We start from the raw sequence: 22,199 nt of genomic DNA on the forward strand, positions 1-22,199 counted from the left end.
CTTTCTGAGCGTTACCGCACCCCGCCCTCCCCCCCTTTTTTTTTTTTTGGAAATGCCTCTGTGGAGTCAGATGCACTGTTTCCTCTGAATGTTTCATTTTCTGGTAATTTCTGTTATCTAAATGAACTTTACAAACGGCTTGCTTGGTGCCTGCAGGCACTTACGACATCCTGCATGTTGCCAGCTAACCTTTACCAGGCTTGCAGTCCGATCTGCCTGCCCCGCCTCAGTGAAAACTCACACCCCTCCAGCCTGCAAACTGCCAATGGACATGCTTGACAGTGATAGCTGTGTAAGAGGAAAACAAGCACTGCCCTTGTGTGTGTTTAGTAATCTGGAGCTTGTTGTCCAGTGTGTATCCATGTTTCTCTGTTTGTGTAAAGACATTAGAGGTCCTCTGAGTCCTTACACAGAGAGCTTACAAGACTTATCATGGTTTAACTGCTTTAATTACCAAACAAATTTTGATTCAAAATGACAAAAATGGCTTTTTGAATTTGAATTTTGAAACCGCATTTGCATTTACAACATTAAAACCATTTCCTATTGGGATAATTTTTGCTAATCAAATAGCTTAGGGTAGTTGGGTGAAAGCTCAGGTCTCATGACTTTACAGTGACTATGACATGGTTTGGTGGACTGAATGGAAATTTGAATCAAGGAACTCTGCTCTACAGGGCATGACCCTGCAGTGGAGCAGAGGAATGCGGTGACAGCATGGGGAGCTTTGCTGCTTATGATCCTGCGAAGGGGAGAAGGCCCTGCAGGCTGCTAGGCCAGGAGGAACCTCAGCATCATTGCCTCTAGCATCATTGCTAGAAAAATCAGGCTACTGTCTTAGCACAGTCTGGGTTTACATTAAACATTTATTTTCTCTTATCATTTTTTTTTTTAGTGCTTGGCTTTTCCCCAGGTTACTTGTTGTGGTAAGTGATTTTTACAAAGAAAGGTTATTTCTCTTACTATATTTAGTTAAAAATCAGTTTAACTACCAAACATACTGAATTCAAAATAAAGTAAAAGCTACTTAAAAATATAACATTGTTGCCTAGTTAAAATACAGCCTCCTATACTGGGTGTGTAGGAGTCATGAAAAGTAATGCTGCAAGGAGTATTAACTTCCACAGGGATTCTAGTGGATCCTACTTTGGTTTGAGAAGAGAACAGGTCACCTAAAATGGCTGATCCCGGCTCTACTATCTTCTTATTGGATGGGGAAGTCCCTCAAAATCCTGCAGATGTGCAATGGTAGGACAAGGAATAGTTCACAGAATTAACAGTGAATTTCACACAACTATATGTTACTGTCATGGTAGAATTCAAGGAATAAATAGTTTGCTTTGAACAGTTCTCCCAACTCAAAATAATGACATATGCCAGGTGCAGTGATTTCTGGACCTATCAACCTACCAGGCCCTCTCTTCTTCCTTGTGAAAGTTAATTCATCATCTTGGAGGGTTGATTCACACAGAAATGAAAATCTCTCCCAAATCAGGGCTGATTCCAGCTTAGTTAGTTTGACAAACCTCAGGCAAGGTTTAGATTTTTGAACAGGTATCTGGCAGGTGGGCATATTCTCTTTCTTCCCACTGCCCTGTGGGCTTGACAGGGGGGAATCCTGCCTGCTTTCCCTTAGTTACCTGAGGACCTTTGAAGAATTTGAATTTGCGGCAGTCCATACTGGGTCCTCCTTTATTTACTTCCCATCAAAACCAAAAAACCAAACCAAAAAAAAATCCTGATGATGTAGATGTCATAGAGATAACTTCTGAGGGATTAAAAGAGGTTGTGAAGAGGAGTTTCTGTTCTATTCAACACTAATCTCCAACAAAGTCCACAATGACTGATGCATGGACAACCCCTACAATTGGATCAGTCAGGGTTTTCTCAGCATAGCTTAGGTGCATGCTGGTGTTAAAAGCCGGTATTTTATACAGCCATTTTTGTCACATGCTCATTAACAGAAGGTGGATTGTTTCTGTCTCAGCAACAGAAAGATAACTCACTGTGCCTTTTTGCTAATTACAGCCATGTTCTTACCTGGTAGCCAGAATCATTACAGGTCATGTAGCATTTGCCACAGTTGATGCACATTTCCTTGTCAATCAGAGCCACAACTTGCTCTGTGTTGCTAAGCTCACCATATGTTCCAATGTACTGCAGTGCTTTTCCAATTACATCCTAGGGAGAAAAAACGGAATCATTTAGAAGGTACCCAAGTTTTGTATTTTTGTGTTTTTTGTTGTTTTTTTATGGCTATATAAGAGCACTCTACAGTATTTTAACATGGGAGTTTCTTGCAGACACTATGGCAATGTTTACTGTTTTTGAAATAAATGTTAAAATTTGCCAAGTTTCACACTTCCTATATTGTAAAATGTAGATAAAGGGTATTGAATGTCTATAAAATTAAACTTCAGGCAGATCTACAAGTGTCTCTGTCCACATTTAGCACTTGATTTTAAATGCGCTATTTAATTAACTTATGCTTAGCCACTATTGTGTAGCACTACATGGAACAAAATGGGGCACAAAAGAGAAGTGACATGGCACATGCAATCTGGTTGTCCTTGGTCACTTTTCATTAGCACAGATTTAAGAACTCACTGCAGGAAAAGAAAGGGGCATCATTAAAGAACAAGGGACAAAGAGAACAACAATTGCTTTTCTCTCTTTAGAAAGACAAGCAAATGGTTTGAGAATCAGCTCTTTATTGCAAACTTACAATACCGGGGCCTCATTCCACAAATCCTCATTCAAGGGAACAACATTTTTGCTTTCAAGCAGACTACCTGTGTGAATGGAAGTTTGCAGATCCCTAAACACTTGCTGAATAAAATGCATCCAATTATACTTAGAGAAGGCTAAATGTGACACATCAGATGCAAACAAATTAATCTCTCTTCATAAACAAAAAGTAGAAAACATTAATGTAAACCACTTTGTGCTTCCTGTGTGTTGTGCTTGTCAGCTGTAGATCTCTTAGCACTTTAGTTGGGTGGGTAAGTGTCATGTTCCCATTTTACATGTGGAATAACAGATGCACACAGAAGTTCTATAACATGTCAAAGATTACAGAGTGAGTTGATAGCAGAGAGGGGAATAGGACTTAAGTCTCTAGGGATTAATTTAACTGTCCACACCTATCCCCCAAAGAAAACACTCTAATAGTATAGTATTTTACAGTGATTGTCTTTGGTTTTTCTCAGACGATGAAGAACATTCCCATGCCATGGGTCTTTTTGTTTGTTTGTTCATCAGATTAAGTGGAACATTGCTTGACACATGAAATACGCAAGAAATTTCAGCAATAGTGAAAAACAGTTGTCATTGTTTTATAAAGCATAGCAGAACACAGTGTTTAGTGGTACTCAGGCTTGCTACTTCCGTGTTCCTTCCTTGCAATAACCATACAGGTAACCCACACAGTGAGGGGCAGGGAGACTCCTTACTCTGTCGGTGAGTTGGGGACATGGTCACTGGGTCAGTAACTACAACATTCCACTGCCCAAAACCCTCTCCTGAGGGAGTTGGAGCACCTGCAGGCAGCACAATCAGTAGCGGATGGGTTGCAGTAGTGCCCGAGGAGCTGCTGCAAAGGTTGCTCCATAACATTCCTGGTGGAAACATTCTAGCATAAAGCTCATTGCAGAGGGTGACCTGATTTCATCCTTTACAAGCAAATGGGGTGACTTGCTATCTTGCCCTGAATCAATATACACAATCAACTGTGCCCAAAGCAAATGGAAAGTATTCCCTTTCTCAAATCCTGTCTGCACAAAAAGAAGAATGTTTACTTATATATATATATATACACATACATATTAAAAGTAGTATTCTACAGTGCTTGTATTAAAAAGCTGCAATAGTTACTCTATATTCCAAGCACAGGGAAACCGGTATCTCATATACTGCTGTGTGCTAACTGTTCGCATATGCTGAATTTTTAATGTCCTATATTTTTAATGTGTGTACTGGCATTGGCAGTAAAAGAATGTTACTGTGATACTAGCCTCATGGACAGTGATCTTGGGAGAAAATATAACTGAATTCAATCAAATCATGAAAGAAACAAAACTCTCCATTTTCCCCATCAGACAAGGCAACCTCCTGTACATATCTCTGACTTAATATGCCTTGCTGCCTTGTCTGATTTGCTAAAACCTATTGACAGCAAGTTGTTAATTATGGCAATTCACTTTGTGTGGAACACAGTGAATTTCAGGATTGGGATTTATGCTGCTATAGCCTATTTAACTTCCTGCTTTCTAAATGTGGTGGGACTGAACATCAGCACATTTTAAAAGCGTCATAGTTCTGTAAGTTGCCTAGATATTATGCAAAGGTGCTAGTTAAATTGACTTTTAACAAAGGACCAGAGGTTGCAAAATCTGTTAAAATAATTTTAAAGATTCAACATGATTAAAATAAATTTGGACTAAACAATGAAAGCTGTGACACGAAAGTAAATTTTACGTTTTGCTTCAAAAATATGCATAACTCAAAGTACTAGCTAGATCGCTGTACATTATAGGATCTGCAGTACTGAGTTTCTACTTATTTTCCATAGTAGATCAGGTAATAATTGTGATTATCATTTTGGGTTTGATCCAAGCCAACTGAAATCCCCGCAGGTCAAGGTCAACATGAGAGACAGACACCCTCTGTCTAAAACTACATGCTTCAAACAGTTTAGGTACCATCTGCATGATTAAAATATCTGATGCAAAATTCCCCACTTTTTCCTCTTGTACTCTTCAGTGGAACATGCACAAATACTTATTATCCAGGAATACAAGGTATTCATCAAGTTTTTTAATAACCAATTTCCTGTTCCATCCTATTGTAATCTCTCAAAAATGGGATCCATTGTGAAATATGTACATGTATATTATTTGTATTTGTATTACTTATTAAATTAACCATATCTAAAGCCTTATTTTCTAAAATTTCAGAAACCACAAATTGCTGCAGGACTGGGATTCAGAAACTAAGGGGTTTTATTATTATTCGGAATAACCTCATTTTCAGAGGTGCTCAGCACTCCCAGATCATCCTGATGCTACCTCTCAAAACAAGATAAATATAATCTTAGCTGTTACGACTGCAAAGGAAAGCTTCAAAATGTGAATTAAATGTAAACTGATGCTGCCTGGTCTTCCTGAGCCTGCATAGAGCTTGAGGGGTGTGAATGGCTCCCATTCATCTCCAGAAGCTTGCCTGAACTCTGAGACTTAACAATGATAATTTAAATTACAGTATTATTATATAGTATGAGGTGACATTTTCAGCTAATGCACCTAGCCATCATTATGTAATGCAGTAGCAGAATCTGTGTGAAGGCATGGAGAAGGGAAGTTTCTGTCAAAGGTTGCTAAGTCAACCACCATATCTGCACACAGAAGGAAAAGGAAAGTGCAGATGCATCTCTTTCCCAGTGCCAAATTACTCAACTGCCCTTTCTGTAACAACACCTCAATGCCTGCTTAGCTGCTTCAACTGTTCTTTGCCAACAGTTGGGACCTTCAGCTCCCACTTGACAACAATTACAGGGTATTAGTGCCTTTTCAGCATAAAATATGGCACACTGAATATTTGAAGATAGCATAAATATGAATAGAAATTAATTTTCATTTGTATTTTCATATTTAACTAGAAAAAAGAATGTGGGTGTGCATTTTCCAGGTTGCTACTGAACTCAGTTTTGAACTCTTGCAGAGACCAAGGAATCTGACTGCAAAATTCAGATTCATGCTTGCTAAAGAGTACATATGCACTTGTTCATATTATACTTGTCACAGTTAAAAATATATGTCTTAGTGTCATCAATTGGTCTATCACAATATTAGATACTATGTGATCTCTTCATTGACTAATAGATGCAAAATCCTCCATTGTGTGTCATGAATCCACATGGTGTCTCTGTATACTAAATTTTACATCTTCGTTTTAGAGTTTGCTGAAATTATATAAAACCAGTGTATCATATAAGTGATGCAGCTTTCCATTGACTGCTCATTGTCTTTAAGTATCTGCATAGGGAGATTTCTGATAGTAGAAGGCTCTAGCAGACAAAGGCCTGGTCTACACTGCGGAGAGGCGGGGAGAGGGGAGTTGATGTAAGATACGGAACTTCAGCTATGGGAATACCGTAGCTGAAGTCAACATATCTTATTTCGACTTACCTTCCATCCTCATGGCGCAGGATCAATGGTTGCAGCTCCCCCGTCGACTCCGCTACCGCCACTTGCTCTGGTGGAGTTCTGGAGTCGACGGGGAGCACATTCAGGGATTGATATATTGCGTCTAGATGAGACGCGATATATCGATCCCCGATAAATTGATCGTTACCCACTGATCCGGCGGCTAGTCTGGATGTACCCAAAGGTACAGTAAGATTAAGTGGCTGGTAGCTGGAGCTAGACAAATTCAAACGAGAAATAGGGTGCACATTTTTTTATAGCGTGCATAATTAACCTAGACCAATTTACCTAGGGATGTGGTGGATTCTTCTAACACAGGAAGTCTTTAAATCAAGACTGGATATTTGTCTGAAAGCTATGCTCTAGTTCAAGAATCATTTATGGACTTGATGCAAGAACTACTTTGTGTAATTTTATGGGCTGTGTTTTGCAGCAGGTCAGATTAGATGATCATAATGGTCCCTTCTGGCCTTAAACTCTATGAATGGAGAGTGTTAGGAACACTAGGCATTCCCATAAGTATATGGAATAAATTAAGCTTAAGGAATCTTCCTTACAATTAAGGACAATTAAAAAAAGGTGTGTGTTGTGCTAAGTTTTTGAACTTTTAGCAAACTCCCTTGCTGCTTCTTACAGCACACATGAATATACCTGAGTGGGAATTTAGCATCTCAAATATGAAGGAGGAAATGTTTACCACAATACGCTGTGTCAAACATATACATATTACAAACTGTAAAGAGTCACTGCCGTGGCGCCAAAATACTGTGGAAATGATTTTTTATACTGTTGGATGGTTCTTTTTTTTCCTTAGTGCCATCTTTAGAGTAAGATCTTTGTCTTTATTTAGCAATAAAGTGCCATGTATATTTAGATGAGTAAAGAAACACTGATAGTACTTTCATGATGGTTTACAGGTGCGATGTCTCAAAATACCTCAGAGCTTCTTGCTTGGATCAAAAAGTAAATGTTCAGAAAAAAAACAGTACAGCAAAAAATGGCTGGCTTTTTTGTTTAAAGTGCAGTTACACATCAAAAAAATTACTCTCTAAAATGGCATCAAGGGATTCCATGTTTATTGTCTCTCAATGGCCTCCAGATTAAATTTTTGCAGTTTACAGTATGATGATGTTTTTGCTAATTACCAGCCCTGAAAACACAAGGTAGGTTCTGAAAGTCAAGCTGTGTTCTTTCTTGCTTGTGCATTACCACTAGCAATAAAATCCTGCAAGCTAAATTCTGTCCTTAATTATACCTATATACAATCCCACTGGTTTTGAATTCTTCCCTCAGTTTTACCTGTGCAGCTCTGTTCTCATCAATAGGGATGCACAGGTATAAGTAAGAGCAGAATTTGGTCCGGCAACTGCAATTAATTAGCAATTTTGTTGCTTAGAAGTGAATCAGAGTAGAATCCATTAACTATTGACCTACTGGTGCTAACAAGAGTAAAAAAAAAAGTTAAAACTCATTTTGCCATGAAAGTAAATAGATATGATTTGAATACACACAAGGAGCAGTTCTGTTGAGTAAGATGGTGTTGGTTTTACACAGTGACTTTTATTACTATAACTGCATTTTAAATGGTAACTTGTAAAGTATTTTAAGGTTATTAGCTTTTCATTAACAATATTAGCAAAGCTGTATTTTAAAATAAAATTCACAGTTCATGCTTGGTTTACTGTCGCGTTTGCTGTCTCTTTTTGTATCTTGTTTCACACAGATTATATTGTAAAACACAATATTTCCAAGAGATGAGGGACATACATTAGAAGGAATCCTTTTATTACAGGACAATGCACAATACTAGTATTCTGTCTACTAGATGAAATCCAAAGAAAGCCCATATGTCTGTGGTCTTATTGTTCATTTTCAGATCTAAATATCCATTTTGGTACATTATACAAGTGAATGAAAGATTCATCAGCTAGATTCTTTGAGCACTCACAACTCAACAGCAACAGAGAATAAAAGTATGGAGTATATAATGTGGAAGACTGGTGGGCGCTAAATTATTATCAGAGAAAAATAAAGCCTATTCTACGAAAAGGCTAAACAGGTTCTCAAATTTGTGAGAGCATGATATTGATGATGAAGTAAACACTGAAGAAAATGATTCAACATCAAGCAATAAATATATTCATAATGCATTCTTACATTTATATAGCAATTTTTATCCTGAGGGATCCCAAATAAGTTATTTATTTCTGTATAGGCATTTGTATAGTTCTCATGATCATACCATTTGAGTGCTTTACAACCTATACATCCATAGATTGTAAAAAGAATCAGTGACTCCAGGGGAGTCCTGCTATTAGGGAGTAATTAAAGATAATAAGTACATTGCTGAGAAGCTAAATGATTTGCATTAGTCTTCTCCACAGAAGATGCTGGGGAGATATCTACACCTTCTGATAATGAAAGTGAGTTGCTGTCAGAGGTATAAAAAGAGCAGCTGGAACAAACTGATAAATGAAAGAGGATCCGGACACCAGCACCTCAAAGCTATACCTGAGAGTTCTGATGGGTGAGCTTGAGAAGTGGCTGAGCGCCTACCAATCTCATGAAAATCAGCCACTAGACTGAAAGATAACAAATGTTGCATCTGTCTTTTCAAAAAGGGCTGCTCTGTGATTTACAAACCTGTAGGTTTTACTTTGATAAAGTAAGTCAATTGACATGTTAAGTAGATATAGCATTAAAAAAAACAAACAAACAAAAAAGCCAACAACTTAGAATGATATGATGGACACAAGACAATATGGTTTGCTAAAGGAAAATTGTGCTTCTTGAATCTATTAGAATTCCTTGAGCATGCCAACAAAAGTAGTGAATGAAAGAGAAGCAGTTGGCAACTTTTATTTGGACTTTCAGAAAGTCTGTTTTAGATACTATTATGGAAAATACAGAGTCCTGGAGATGGCTTAGAATCTTGCTAAAAGGCAGAAAATAAAGAGTAGGAATAAAATGATCAATTTTCAAAATGATAAAAGGACTAGTGGTGCTTAATATGTTTAGCAGTGCTCTGGAAAAGAGGATGAACAGTGAGTTGGCAAAATTTGCATTGCTTTTAGATTAGCGTATATTACAGAAGCCCTGAAAGATTTCAGATTTACTTTACAAAACTAGTGAATGGGCATCATTATGACAGGTGACATTCAATGTTGGCAACAGCTAATAATGCACATCAGAATGAATACTCTGAACTACTTATGCCATTTGAGATGATATAACTTAACTAAAGCCACTCAGGAAAATGAGTTGGGCACAATGTAGACAGCTTAATGAAAACCTCTGTACAGTATGTCTGTCATGGTGCTCAAAAAAAAGAGCAAAATGTTAGGATACATAGAGAATAGAAAAGAAGAAAACATAACCAATATTACAATTATACCATTGTAGAAATCAATAGTATACAAAGCTCTAGAACAACCTATTTAGTTCCAGTAATCCTATCTTTAAAAAGTTATGTTAAAAACAGAGTAGATTCAGAAACAGAAAATGAAAGGCATTATAGCCATGAGAAAAGGAGGAGTGAAAGAGATGTATAAAATAATGAAACGTATAAATCAGCAAACCTGTGTACATGGACAATCAACAACACCGAAAGAGAACAAAATAGAAAATCGATCAAATATTTTTTAAAGACACAATTTACCTCTGGAACTCATTGCAACAAGATATTATTGAAATCAGTGCCTTCGTAGGATTCAGAAAAGGATTAGACATAAGGTGGATAATGAAAACATCCAGAGTCACATTTGTTTAAGATGGGATATAAATCAACATTCTTTAGGGCATAGATCTGATAAGGAAGGGTTAGAAAGAAACTTCACTTTGGCAGTTTGTTCCATAATAGTCCATTATGGTTTTTCTTGCATCTTCCTTTGAAGCATCTGGACCAGTCACTGTTGAAGACAGGATACTGGACTAGATAAACCACTAGTCTGATCCAGTATGCCTATTTCTATGGCCATCATTTTCTCTTTCTATGTAAGTATGTAGAATCACTTCATTCACTACTATCATACAGCCATCTCTGGGTGGTGTTTAGCATATAACCACACTGCACAATGTTTTAAGTCAGGAGATGACTATGACACCAAACTTAAACGATGAGAAGATAGCTCAGTGGTTTAAGCATTGGCCTGCAAAACACAAGGTTCTGGGTTCAAACCCTGAGGGGTGCATTTAGGGATCTGGGGCAAAAAAATCTGTCTGGGGTTTGGTCTTGCTTTGAGGAGGGGGTTGAACTACATGACCCCCTGAGGTCTTGTCCAACCCTGGTATTCTACATGGGGGCAAAAAGGGGAATTGGGTAAATATGCCATATTAGAATTTTGGCCACGAAATGAGAAAACACCACCAGTACTTTTACATGGCACCCTTTAATGATCACATTCATTTTTTAGTCACAGCAGCACAGTGTCTGAACACCATTCTGGAGCACTGGTTCAGTACCAGAAGAAAGGAAAGAATATCTTTACTGAATCATATATGGCTGCCTGCAGCACCCTGGGTGCAGATAGTGGGCCTTACTGATCTAACTCAAACTTGCATAGATTATGAGATAAACTGAGACTCCTTTTTCAGGTGTTACAGAAGGGATGGGCGTCATCATGGACAACAGCATGAGAGGAGATGCAGAGAAGTCACTGCTTTGCTCTTTGTTGGAACAAATATGTGGAGATATAGACTCAAAGTCCTGTAAACCATGTTTGAAAAATCAGAAATCACTATGATGCAAAAATCATAACATCAGGTATAGATCCCCCTGAAATACTAATAGTTGTGTGCTCACGATGAGGTAGAGATGGCAAATGCAGAAATTGAATGTATGGTTGAAAAGTAGTTCAAACAAGAATGATGTAGGTTTGTGGGACATAATGGTCTGTGCTAGTTGAGCGAATAAATAAATCTGTCAGAGAATTTAAATTAGTGGATGGGGTAATCTATATGGAGAGGCTAGTAGCAGAAAGAAGGGACATGCTAAATAAACAGATGGGTGGTTGGAGAGGAAACGTATGTGAGCACGTAGAAACAATTAATCTGGTTAGGGCTGGCCAGTATAAACATATTTTTAAAGGAGGATAGACTCTAAGTCTTAGCTTCAATGAGAGTTTTACCTAACTAAGAACAGTAGATCTGGACCTTTTCTGCAGTACAATCTTTCAACCTACTTCCTGGTCCTACAGTTATCTTCTATTTTTTATTGCTAATTACTGAATTTGTCTTTCTAGTTCTTCCTCAGATTTTTGTTCACACATCCAAATGTTTCCCTCTTTGTTCTTTTCCCTGTCTCTTTTTGTGTCTCTCCTTTCTCTCCTACCAAGCTTCCCTTTACCCCATGTGGTATATTTACTTCTGGTGAGTTTTAGGTTTATCTGTAGTAGAAGCTGTCTCACTGAAAATTATTTTTTTTTCCTATTGCATCAGTACTTTTCCTACAAACAGAATTAAACTGTAAAACCTCTGAGGATCAAACAGTCTTTAGCCTTTTTTTTTTTTTTTTAAAGTTCTCTCTTTTCTTTGGGACTTTTCATATACATAAGGGAAAGAAAAAAAATTAATTGCACTATCAGCATGATGTACATCAAAAAAATGAAACCAAAAGAGAAGTGGAGGCCAATAGAGCAGTGCAACCTGTGTGACACAAGCTGCAGAAGTGCTCAAAATTATCCTAGTTTTGACTTCTAGCTGTGTTGAGAAACTCTGAATATTATGTGTATTTGCAAACTTTCTGCAAAAGTTTTTCTCTCTCTCTCCATAGCTATAAATTTTATTATATCACCATTTGTGCTGTATTTCAAGTTAAAGCATCATTTGTTGAGTTAGTTCACAGAGACGAGGTCACATGATGGAAATCACATGGTATTTCTCCTTTGTCCTTGATTGACTGAAATTCTTCTATGTGATCAGGAGGGTTAGCAGAAGTCATTTTCATTTTGTATCATAGAGGGAGGCTGCACTTATTTGAACTGATCGAGATAGATTTTTTTGTCTTTTTAGCCCTTGGGTCTGTCTGAGTGCAATATGAAGTGGCCTTAGAACACACATCATCTACAATTTCCCTACTGGAATTATTGGCTACTGTGCCATTATTATGGTGGGGAAGGAGCAGGGAGAGCTTGGGTATATAGGAATAAACATTAGGTTGTGATATATGAGACTTGAGAGCTGAGGCTTTATTTTGACTCTATCGCTGAGTCACTCTGTGACTTAGGAGAAATCAGAGAAATCACTTAGGCCAAAATTTTCAAGTTTTAGGTATCCAACTTGAAAACCTAGGTCCTGATTTTCACACATGCTGAGCATCTGCTATTTCTATTGAAATCAGTGAGAGATGTGAGCTCTTAGCACCTCTAAAAACTGAGATCTAGGTGCCTCAAATTGAGCAGCCAAAAATGGATGCATCCAGAATTAATGTAGACTTTTGAACAGTTTTACTTTACATTAATTACTCCAAATACCAATTTCTCCCACATGCACCTTTATTGTTCTGCTGCCCAGATGTTTGTTGAATTTGACAGGTGTCATTAGGGAGAAGAACACATGTCTACATGTAAAACACAAATCTTTTCCCACCCACTTTGTTTAAAAGCTCTGAGCACCTGCATAGAAAATTGGTTGCCTTTTTCTTGACATTCTATTTAACGTTATATAACAAGCTTACAAACACAATAACCAACTCAACGGCCAATAATAATTGTTTGCATCAGCAGTGCGGTGGCTGATCATTATTAACTATATTTAGTTAATTCTTTTACCTTGACTGCTGGAATAGGCTTCTTGGGAATAAAATGCTTTTTCTCAGGCAGTACAACAGTTGTGGCTTGCTGCTTCAGTTTAATCTTGTTCTTGGCTATTATCTTTTTGCGCTGCTCAAGGTAAGGTCCAAAACTAGGCAGTTTCTAAATTGAAAACCAGACAATATGCTATTTAGCAAGTATATAAAACACATAAATGAATATTAACAAAGGGCCAAGTCCCAAGGCCTTGCTGAGAATTGATTCATTTCTTATTCAGGAAAGCTCGCATTGAAGTTGATGGGATTCTTACTAAGAAATGAATAAACCTGAGACATAACTTCAAGATCTGACCTCAAAACAATAACAGAGTTTGAATATTAAAATCATAATACACTGTAACAAAAAATGGCTGCATTGCAGACAGCATTCAACCAACACCTATCCTCCCATGGTGTATTTGTATTGCACATAATAAATATTGATCACCTTGTATAAATAATTCAAACTCAACTTTATTCTTACAGAACACGGAAAGATATGTATTATATATTATGGAATCATAAAATTGAATAAAGATCAGCTTAAGAAACTCCACCATTGTTCAATAATACACCCACTATGATATCTATTATACCAACTGTAGTTTTAAAGCTACATGGATGTGCCCATTGACTTTATAAAGCACACACAGATCCTTGTGATATGATGCCCCAGAGTTATCTGGGCCTGTTGAAGTAATGCTAACAAGTGCCACGTGAACACTAAGATGGTTTAATTTCATTCAAATTCTACCTCTATTCACAGTCCTCACTCTCTTTTAGATCCTTTAATGTCTGGGCTTGCTTAGACAAATATTGCTACTAGAAGACATCTCTGAATGCCAAAATGTTCTGTCTCAGCCAACAACCTAGAACTGCTAATTCAAGTTTCAAAGGATTACTAGAGATGCTCTCACCCACAGTCATTTGTCTAGATGGTGGAGATTTGGAAAACTACTGCTTACTAATTCTTTATGACCTAGATAGCTCAGTGGTTTGAGCATTAGCCTGTAAAACCCAGCATTATGAGTTCAATCCTTGAGGGGACAATTTGGGGATTGGTCCTGCTTTGAGCAGGGGGTTGGACTAGATGACCTCCTAAGGTGTCCCTTTCAACCCTACTAATCTATGATTATAAGTTGCTGTGGACTGAAAAACCTGGTTCCTACTTAGGAAACAGAATGAGCCCTGTGAAAAACTAGTTTCTTTTTAATCTGAGAGCATTTAAATGGAGTGAATAAACTAAGCTAAGAATGTAGTGTAAGTGCAATTATATTACTGTAATTAGTATTTAGTACAGCAGATAAATATCCTAGATTGTTATCATAAGCATTAATTCATTGTAATAATTTCAACATGTCAGGCATGTCCAACTGGAAATAATGTCTACACAATAAATTTAAAGGGACAATGTCAACATGAATTTTTAAAATAAATTCTTAAAAAACATTCCAGGCTCTGATGCAGTACCTTTTTGGTAGTATCCTCTGAATATTTTTTTAAATATTTTAATGAAAAATAATATTAATAGTTATTCTAGTCCTCTGCTGATATTTACATGGAAAAGTTCCTCACCAGTAATTATTTCCACACAGGAGTCCCACTTTTGGGGTGTCAGCGTCCTTGTGTGACAAAGGGTGGATCGCCCTCAGCTGTTTGTTTTTCAGCACTCTGTGTCTACTAACTGGCAATCTGGCATAAGTGTATTTTCTAGTCTCCTGGAACCTTTTCATTTCTCAAGTGTGCTGGAAGCAAGAGTCCTCTTAAAGATCCCAGTTATGTAAATCACATGTATGCATTCTCCCAAATTCAGGAGCTGGAGATCATCTCAAGAATGGAAATAAACTTAGGCTTGACAGCCCCCACAAAACAGAAACTCTAACTTTGAGGGGAGGTGGGTGAAGGAGTGGAAAATATATGTGGTAGCTTCAAAGAAGCAGAATTATAGTTAAGTAATTTCCCTTTCTTTACAGATGCCAAATACACAGGAGTTCCAGTTTTGGAGAGTAAAAAGATTGAGGACTGTCTCACAAGTAACTTGTAAAAACATCTGCAAGCAGAAATAAGAACAGAACTAGTATTTACTCCTGGGAGAATTCTGCACCAAAAAATTAAAAATTCTGCAAATTCTATTTGTCAAAATAACACTATATAATCACCCCGGTTTCAATTATTTTGGTAATTTATTTCAAAATACTTGTCAGCAAGTATGATAACAATACAGACATACACAAAAATCCCCCCAGGAGTTGAGGGTTAAAGAAATGACAACCCAGTTACTGTTTCTCTGCCCCTTCCACCGCAGGGCCCAGTCACGCCTCCCTTCCTTCCCCCGTTCCCCCCGCCTAGACGCTCACATCCCTGCCTCTGCCCCTATCCAGCCACTGCTCTCCCCAAGCCCAGACACTTACACCCCTGCCCAAATCCAGCTGCTGCTCTCTCTCCCAAGCCCAGACACACACACACTCCCTACCCACCTCAGCCCAGTGTAGGGCCCTCCCTGGCCCAGACACTCACATCCCCTACTCCCCAGAACCCAAGAATCCAGAGGGAGAAACAGCCTGACACTGGGTCCCTGACTTGCACAGAATTTTCTGCATGCCACCCTCTCCTTCCTTCAGGGAATGCTGGGAACTGCAGCTGCCAGGAACCCTCCAGCTCCTTCTCCCCGTTCCCCCTAGTAGTGTGTCCTATTTGTGAGCTGGGCTCTGCCGGGTCCAGTGGCCCCTAGTAGCAGCCAGCAGCTCTGCAGCCCATTTCTGTGGGGAAAAAAGGGAATTTCTGTATGCACATTAATTTCTGCAAAATTCTGAATACCAAAGTAAAATAAGACCTGTTCAGAAAGGAGACAACCTAGATAACAGATAACGTTGGGGAAGGGAGCGCTTGTATCTTCCCATCTAAACAATTGACTCCAACACGCACGGAAAGATTCCCCTATTATTAGCAATGAACATGTGGCTGTTTTTAAATTGAAAAGACCCCAGGCTGATACCATAGCCTCAGTATCAGCATATGATGACAGAAACTTTTCTTGCAGGACTGTCAAGGTATATCAGCTAGAAAAGTATATCTCTGGCCTTCAAATATTTCTGAAACAGTCGTGTGCTGGCTTTTGATTAGTTTCCAGAAGGAATTTAAGGCACTGGTTTTCACGTCTATAATTGATGTAATATCTGTGTAACTGAGCCCGTGCCTCTCCTCTGTATACTCCTGATGCAACGGTGGTGCGGAAGCTAAAAGCCTCATGAATTAAAAGGGAAGGGGACTGATGAGACAGCATTTTTGGGAAGGCCTCTTGATTCTTCATTTGTATAGTTAGGGAATGAATTTGCTGACTTTTAGGGCATGTTGTAAGTCTAACTTATTTTGTCAAGTTTTTAGTGAAGTGGCAGGATCAGGGATGGATATTTGTTGTTCTGATGATGGATGTCTGCTAAAATCGGATCATCTTTGGGGATGATGAGCAAATCTTTGTATTGTGGAGCCTGAACTTTTACTTTTTTTATATTTGAAAAGCTCCAAAGGCTTAAAGACAGGACCTGTGAGAATAAATTTTAAAATATGAAGTATAAATATATAAAATATACATTTTGTTGAAAAGTGGGAAGTCCACAGTTTGTGAGCTGAATTAAGGGTGCAAGTTAGAGAAGTGTGAATTATTGAGGCAAAAGCCTTTCTTTATCAAACAAACGCACAAGTCAGTTTTGACATGGAAAGTTTCAAACATTACAATTTACATAGGTGCTGGGTAGAATGGATAGAGGCCATTTTGAAATGGGTCTAATTTCACTCCTGCCATGAGGATGTTTCTTCTGCTGTGTTAAATATTAAAAGGAAAAATGGATCATTTCAGTTTAGGGCCTGTGGTAACTCACAACAGATAAACCAAATTTTATCAAACATGATTTATGATAGATTTTTTCCCCAGTCAGCCAGAGACAATTTCCATCTGAAAAGACTACTTTTGCTAATATTCTGAGAGAGTAAAATTAGTATTTCTTTAACTATAAATAACACCTGACTGTGTAGCTCAGGAAGGGGTTTATAGAGGGTTTCTCTTGCAAATAGTGTACAGACAGTCAGAAATGTGATAAGACTGTTGATCTTTCAGTGCTTTCATTTCAGACAGCTTGGCTTGGAATGCTATGTGAGGCAGTATGCAATTTTTTATTGAACTGAATTATTAGATATGCTAAAAATGGAGCTGTTGAATTAGCTACTGGAAACTTGGATATTAAGATGGTGGTTTCATTAAAAGCTGTCACTTCACTTAGAGGGGAGATTCTGAAAAGCACACAAGGTATTAGGAACACAAATCTCACTGAAAGCACATTCAGTTGGTCTTGTGCTCCTAAATCCCTTGGGTGTTTTTGAAATCTCTCCCAAGATTTCTTGAATATATGTTTTTTTTTAAATTTCCAAAGTTAAAATGTAACTAAACTCCTTACAGATCAGGATATTTTTTACATTTATACCTGCACAGAAAAAAAGATTCAGTGTGAATATTTGAATTGTTTCATGGAAGTGCAATCACTAGACTTAACAGATCAGTTAGAACATATTGCTGCCTCTGTAGATAGTTTATTTCTGCGGTAGAATGTATCATCAGTGGGGGAAAAGGGGTGATAAAAAAGGACAGTAGAAGATATTCAAAATCTCAGTTCATTATTTTCATACTGTAAGATTGCAACTGCCATAGAAAACAAGACACTGGAAGTATCATGCTGTATATTTTTAAAGAAAGGAAAAACTTCTTGTTGAAGACTTCCACAAGCTGCATTGTAACTGATGAACTGTGCAAGTCTCTAGCAGCACTGTGATTTCTGTTTCAGTAGTTTCTATAGGGATTCATCATTGATGAATTTGTTCTCACCAGAGAAGCTAAATCCTGCTCATTTAAAGATAACCGTATCTCGCACTAAAACTGTCTCTATCCAGATATAAAAAGCATTACACTGTCAATAGAGAACTGACAACCTAATGAATCAACAATGAAACCTTAAGCCAGCAAAGCTTTAAGGTGAATAAGTTTGTTTTGATTATAATGTATTCATGGCTCAATCTAAAGGTAATCGAGCATATTATGAACTAGAAAAAGTGCCTGTTCCCTAATAATAAAAGGCAGTGAGTATCTTACATTTTAAATGGCCATAATGTTGACAGGAGAAGTAGCAAGTAGCCTAAATGGAGAGGAGGGACCATGATCTAGTGGACAGCGCACTGGACTGAGAGTCAGAAGATCCAGATTTTATTCCCAATTCTGCCAGTGACCCACTGCGTAACCTTGGGCCAGGGCTGGCTCCAGGCACCAGCAAAGGATTTGCCTTGGGCAAATCATTTCACCTCTCTGTGCTTCTATGTCACATCTTGTCTGTTTAGATTATAAGCTCATGAAGGCTGGAACAGTCTCTTGCTATGTGCACATGTACAATAACGAGTACAAGTGTGCCCTGAGTTCAGCTGGGACCTCTAGGTGCCATTATAATACAAATAAAAATAACCACATTTTAAAGAACTGTGCTGTATCTGGTATATTTGTATCCTACTCATATTTTCTTAATATAAAAAGAACACTGAAAAATAATTATTTTCATAAATAGGATTCTAATAGGGAACAGTAGAGGAAAGACCTCAAATTTATATAAGCAGTCTGTAAACATCTGGTGATTTAGGGGGAGGAGGGGTCAGTCAGAGCTCTTTAAAAAAACTTTTTCTGTCATGACTGAAGACATTTTCCATGTCAGACATAACTTCATTTATCCAATCTCCATTACATGTGGGTCTTGCTCTTAGATATGCAGGCACATGGCCATTCATTTTGTAAATTCACCCTGTGCACTCATAAGTTCTAAATGATTTTACATGATACCCAGTAATGCATCTCACATATCTGGAAGCAGAATTGAAGTCAAGTTGTCTTATTTAGTATATTTTATATTTTTTCAAGTGTACACATTACTGCTGCATATAGCAAAACTGGTGAGAGAGAGCATGACAACCAAAGAAATAAAAGCATGACATCTGCTGAAATACTAGAATAGCAGAAACAGTCCACATGGTTTTAAAGAGAAAAATGTATGGGAGTGGTAGTGACAACTACAGGAACACAGTCCCCCATACTTTGCAATTACATCGCTATGCAAATGGCTATATAAATCTTCTCTCTGTAAAGTCACCACATAAATCACTGGCAGCGCTCTATAAATCAACCAAAATGCTGCCTTCTCTGGTTCTTGAGTCTCTCTCCCTGCCAATTTGCTTTTCTGCCTGCCTGTTGCTTTGTTGAGTGCTTTCCCTCACTGAGTCCTCTGCAACTGCTCCTACAATGCAGTTGTTGAAAGGACAGAGTGGGAAGCAGAGAACGGAAATTCTGTTTCCTTCATGAGAGCTGCAAGAAAACACATCTGGCCAGCACATCTGGCCACCTTCTTACAGGCGGGGGTTCAACTGATCTTGACTGCACTGGCTCCACAAACACCTATCTTACCTGTGGACGTGTAAAAGAGCAGGGTTTCCCCCTGTGATTCTTAGCAGATCTGCAACTGTGAAGGTTCTGCCTGGCTTTGGGAGCTTAGTGAGATAGGCAGCTGTGGGAGAGAAAGCTAAGCAAGCTGGAGATATGGGGATTCTTGACCAGATAGGGCAGCTTTGGGGAGAAAGTTACTGGAGGACCAGGAGTTAGGAAAGGCTGTGGGCAAATAAACTTGGAGCAGAAGGGCAGGCAGCCATGGGACCCATTAAAATTTCAACTAGTTAGGCAGCTGCCCCCACCTGGGGATTCATTAAAATGTAAATCAGGTTTGCGTGGATCACAGCACAAAGTTTTTAAAATTGTCTGTCTCCCACTTGATCATGTGGAAAACTTTGTATGCTAGATGCACAAATTGTTCCCAGAGAACCTGGTTTCAGTTTTATTGTTTCCTCCAGCTGCTTTTGAAAACCTCCTAGGGTGTTTTCTTCAAGGCAACGCGCATTTAAGATGGTTGCATAAATCTAGAGTCCTTACCACATGATTTAAGTCTAACATGTTGCATAGTACGCTGGACCTTAACGATAATTAAGACTGCATAATATTTTCCATTCTAACCCCATTTCCAGACTCTCTTAACTTTCAAAAACATTTGCCCTTCATGGTAAAATTTTTCCTGGCTTGATGTCTGCCTTAAGATGATTTCCCTCCCGCCTCTCCAGAAAATGTGACAAAAAGTGGTTGCATTATTTCCAAGAAGGAAGAACATGAAAACAGACACGTTTCCCAGTATAAAAACAGCTTTATGATGTTTTTGGAAAAAGCTGTTATGCCAAAAGAGCTATGGGTAGAAAGTTGTAATTTGTCACAAGAAGAGTTGTCATTGAGGCAAAGGGTATGTCTACACTACGGAATTAGTCTGATTTTACAGAAATCGATTTTTGGAAACAGATTGTATAAAGTCGAGTGCATGCGGCCACACTAAGGACATTAATTTGGCAGTGTGCGTCCATGTACCGAGGCTAGCGTCGACTTCTAGAGCATTGCACTGTGGGTAGCTATGCCATAGTTCCCACAGTCTCCCTCACCCATTGGAATTCTGGGTTGAGATCCCAATGCCTGATGGGGCCAAAAATTTGTCACAGGTGTTTATGGGTAAATGTCATCAGTCAATCCTCCCTCCATGAAAGCAACGGCAGACAATCATTTCGCACCCTTTTCCCTGGATTTCCCGGGCAGATGCCATAGCACGGCAACCATGGAGACCATTCAGCCTTTTTTCACTGTCACCGTATGTCTACTGGATGCTGCTGAGAGACGCAGTGCTGCAGTGCTGCACAGCAGCATCCCCTTGCCTTTTGCAAGTTAGCAAAGATGGTTACCAGCTTTACTGTACTATCTGTTGCTTTGCAAGTTGGCAATGATGGTTACCAATCATACTGTACCGTCTGCTGCTGTCATGGATGCTCCTGGCTGGCCTTGGTAAGGTTGGTTGGGGGCGCCTGGACAAAAATGGGAATGACTCCCCAGGTCATTCTCTTCTTTAAGTTTTGTCTAATGGAGAGTCAGTCCCGCCTAGACTATCAGGCAAGTCTACTAAAGAACCAGAGAGGCAAACAGCCGCTCTGGGTCAGAACCCCAGACATCCAGCAGAAATGATGAGCCACATGCCATTCCAGAGGGTGCCCCTACAACAACCTCACCCGTTGCTTCCCTCCTCCCCACCCCTCATGGGCTACTGTGGCAGTTACCCCCCCAATTGTGTGATGAAGTAATAAAGAATGCATGAATAAGAAACAACACTGACTTTATTGCCTCTGCAAGCAGAGATCAAAGTGGGGAGGGAAGGGCGGTTGGCTTACAGCGAAGTAGAGTGAACCACCATTCTGCACTTGCTCAGCCTATAGCTGAAAATGAGAATCTGTGCTAAGCACTAGGATAGAAGCACAGGCAGGACTGAATCTCTATTTGTGTGTAGGCCTTTGGTTGACACTGATAAAATACAAAATGTCACAGGATATGTATGTTGGGGGACAGTTCTAAACAGCAGCTTCATATTTTTATTTGCAGCAAAATGTAGAGGTCTAAGTATCTGATTGTGAGCCTTGGTAGCAAGGAGTAGGGTGGGGTAGGCGCAACCGTGCGGTGCTGCTGACTGGGAGAGCAGCCATGGTATTCCAGGCAGGCCTGAATCGCCATTAGACAAAACTTAAAGAAAAGAATGACCTGGAGTCATTCCCTTTTTTGCCCAGGCGCCCCTGGATGACCTTACTGAAGCCAGCCAGGAGCACCCACAGGACGACAATGATGGATATCAGTCATACTGTACCGTCTGCCATCTGCAAGGCAAGGCAAGGGGAAGCTGCTGTGTAGTGCTGTAGCACCGCATCTGCCAGCAGCATCCAGTAGACATACGGTGACATTGAAAAAAAGGTGAGAAATGATTTTTTTCCATTTGCTTTCACGAGGGGGGCGAGCCGATGACATATACCCTGAACCACTCGCGACAATGTTTTTGACCCTTCAGGCTTTGGAAGCTCAGCCCAGAATTCAAATGGTTTTTGGAGACTGCGGGAACTGTGGGATAGCTACAGTCGTCAGTCACCCCTCCCTCCATGAGCGTCCATTTGATTCTTTGGCTTTCTGGTACGCTTGTTTCAGCTCCTTAAGTTTCACACAGCATTGTGTTGAGTCCCTGTTGTGGCCTCTGTCCATCATGGCCTTGGAGATTTTTTCA

At 39.1% G+C, this 22,199-nt stretch overlaps 1 protein-coding gene across 2 annotated transcripts in view; it reads right to left on the reverse strand.

The window, feature by feature from the left end:
* The window catches only part of DPYD (dihydropyrimidine dehydrogenase), a 594,472-nt gene that overhangs the window by 3,742 nt on the left and 568,531 nt on the right, over window positions 1–22,199 (reverse strand). For both annotated transcript variants that reach the window (XM_075067810.1, XM_075067809.1), the window contains 2 exons: window positions 12,971–13,114; window positions 2,041–2,181 (listed from right to left, as the gene is read on the reverse strand). In XM_075067810.1, coding sequence (XP_074923911.1) covers window positions 2,041–2,181; window positions 12,971–13,114 — 285 coding nt within the window. The remainder of the gene's footprint in view (window positions 1–2,040; window positions 2,182–12,970; window positions 13,115–22,199) is intronic.

Source organism: Chelonoidis abingdonii, chromosome 7 (assembly GCF_003597395.2).
Source record: "Chelonoidis abingdonii isolate Lonesome George chromosome 7, CheloAbing_2.0, whole genome shotgun sequence".
In the NCBI taxonomy this organism is placed as follows: domain Eukaryota; kingdom Metazoa; phylum Chordata; order Testudines; family Testudinidae; genus Chelonoidis; species Chelonoidis abingdonii.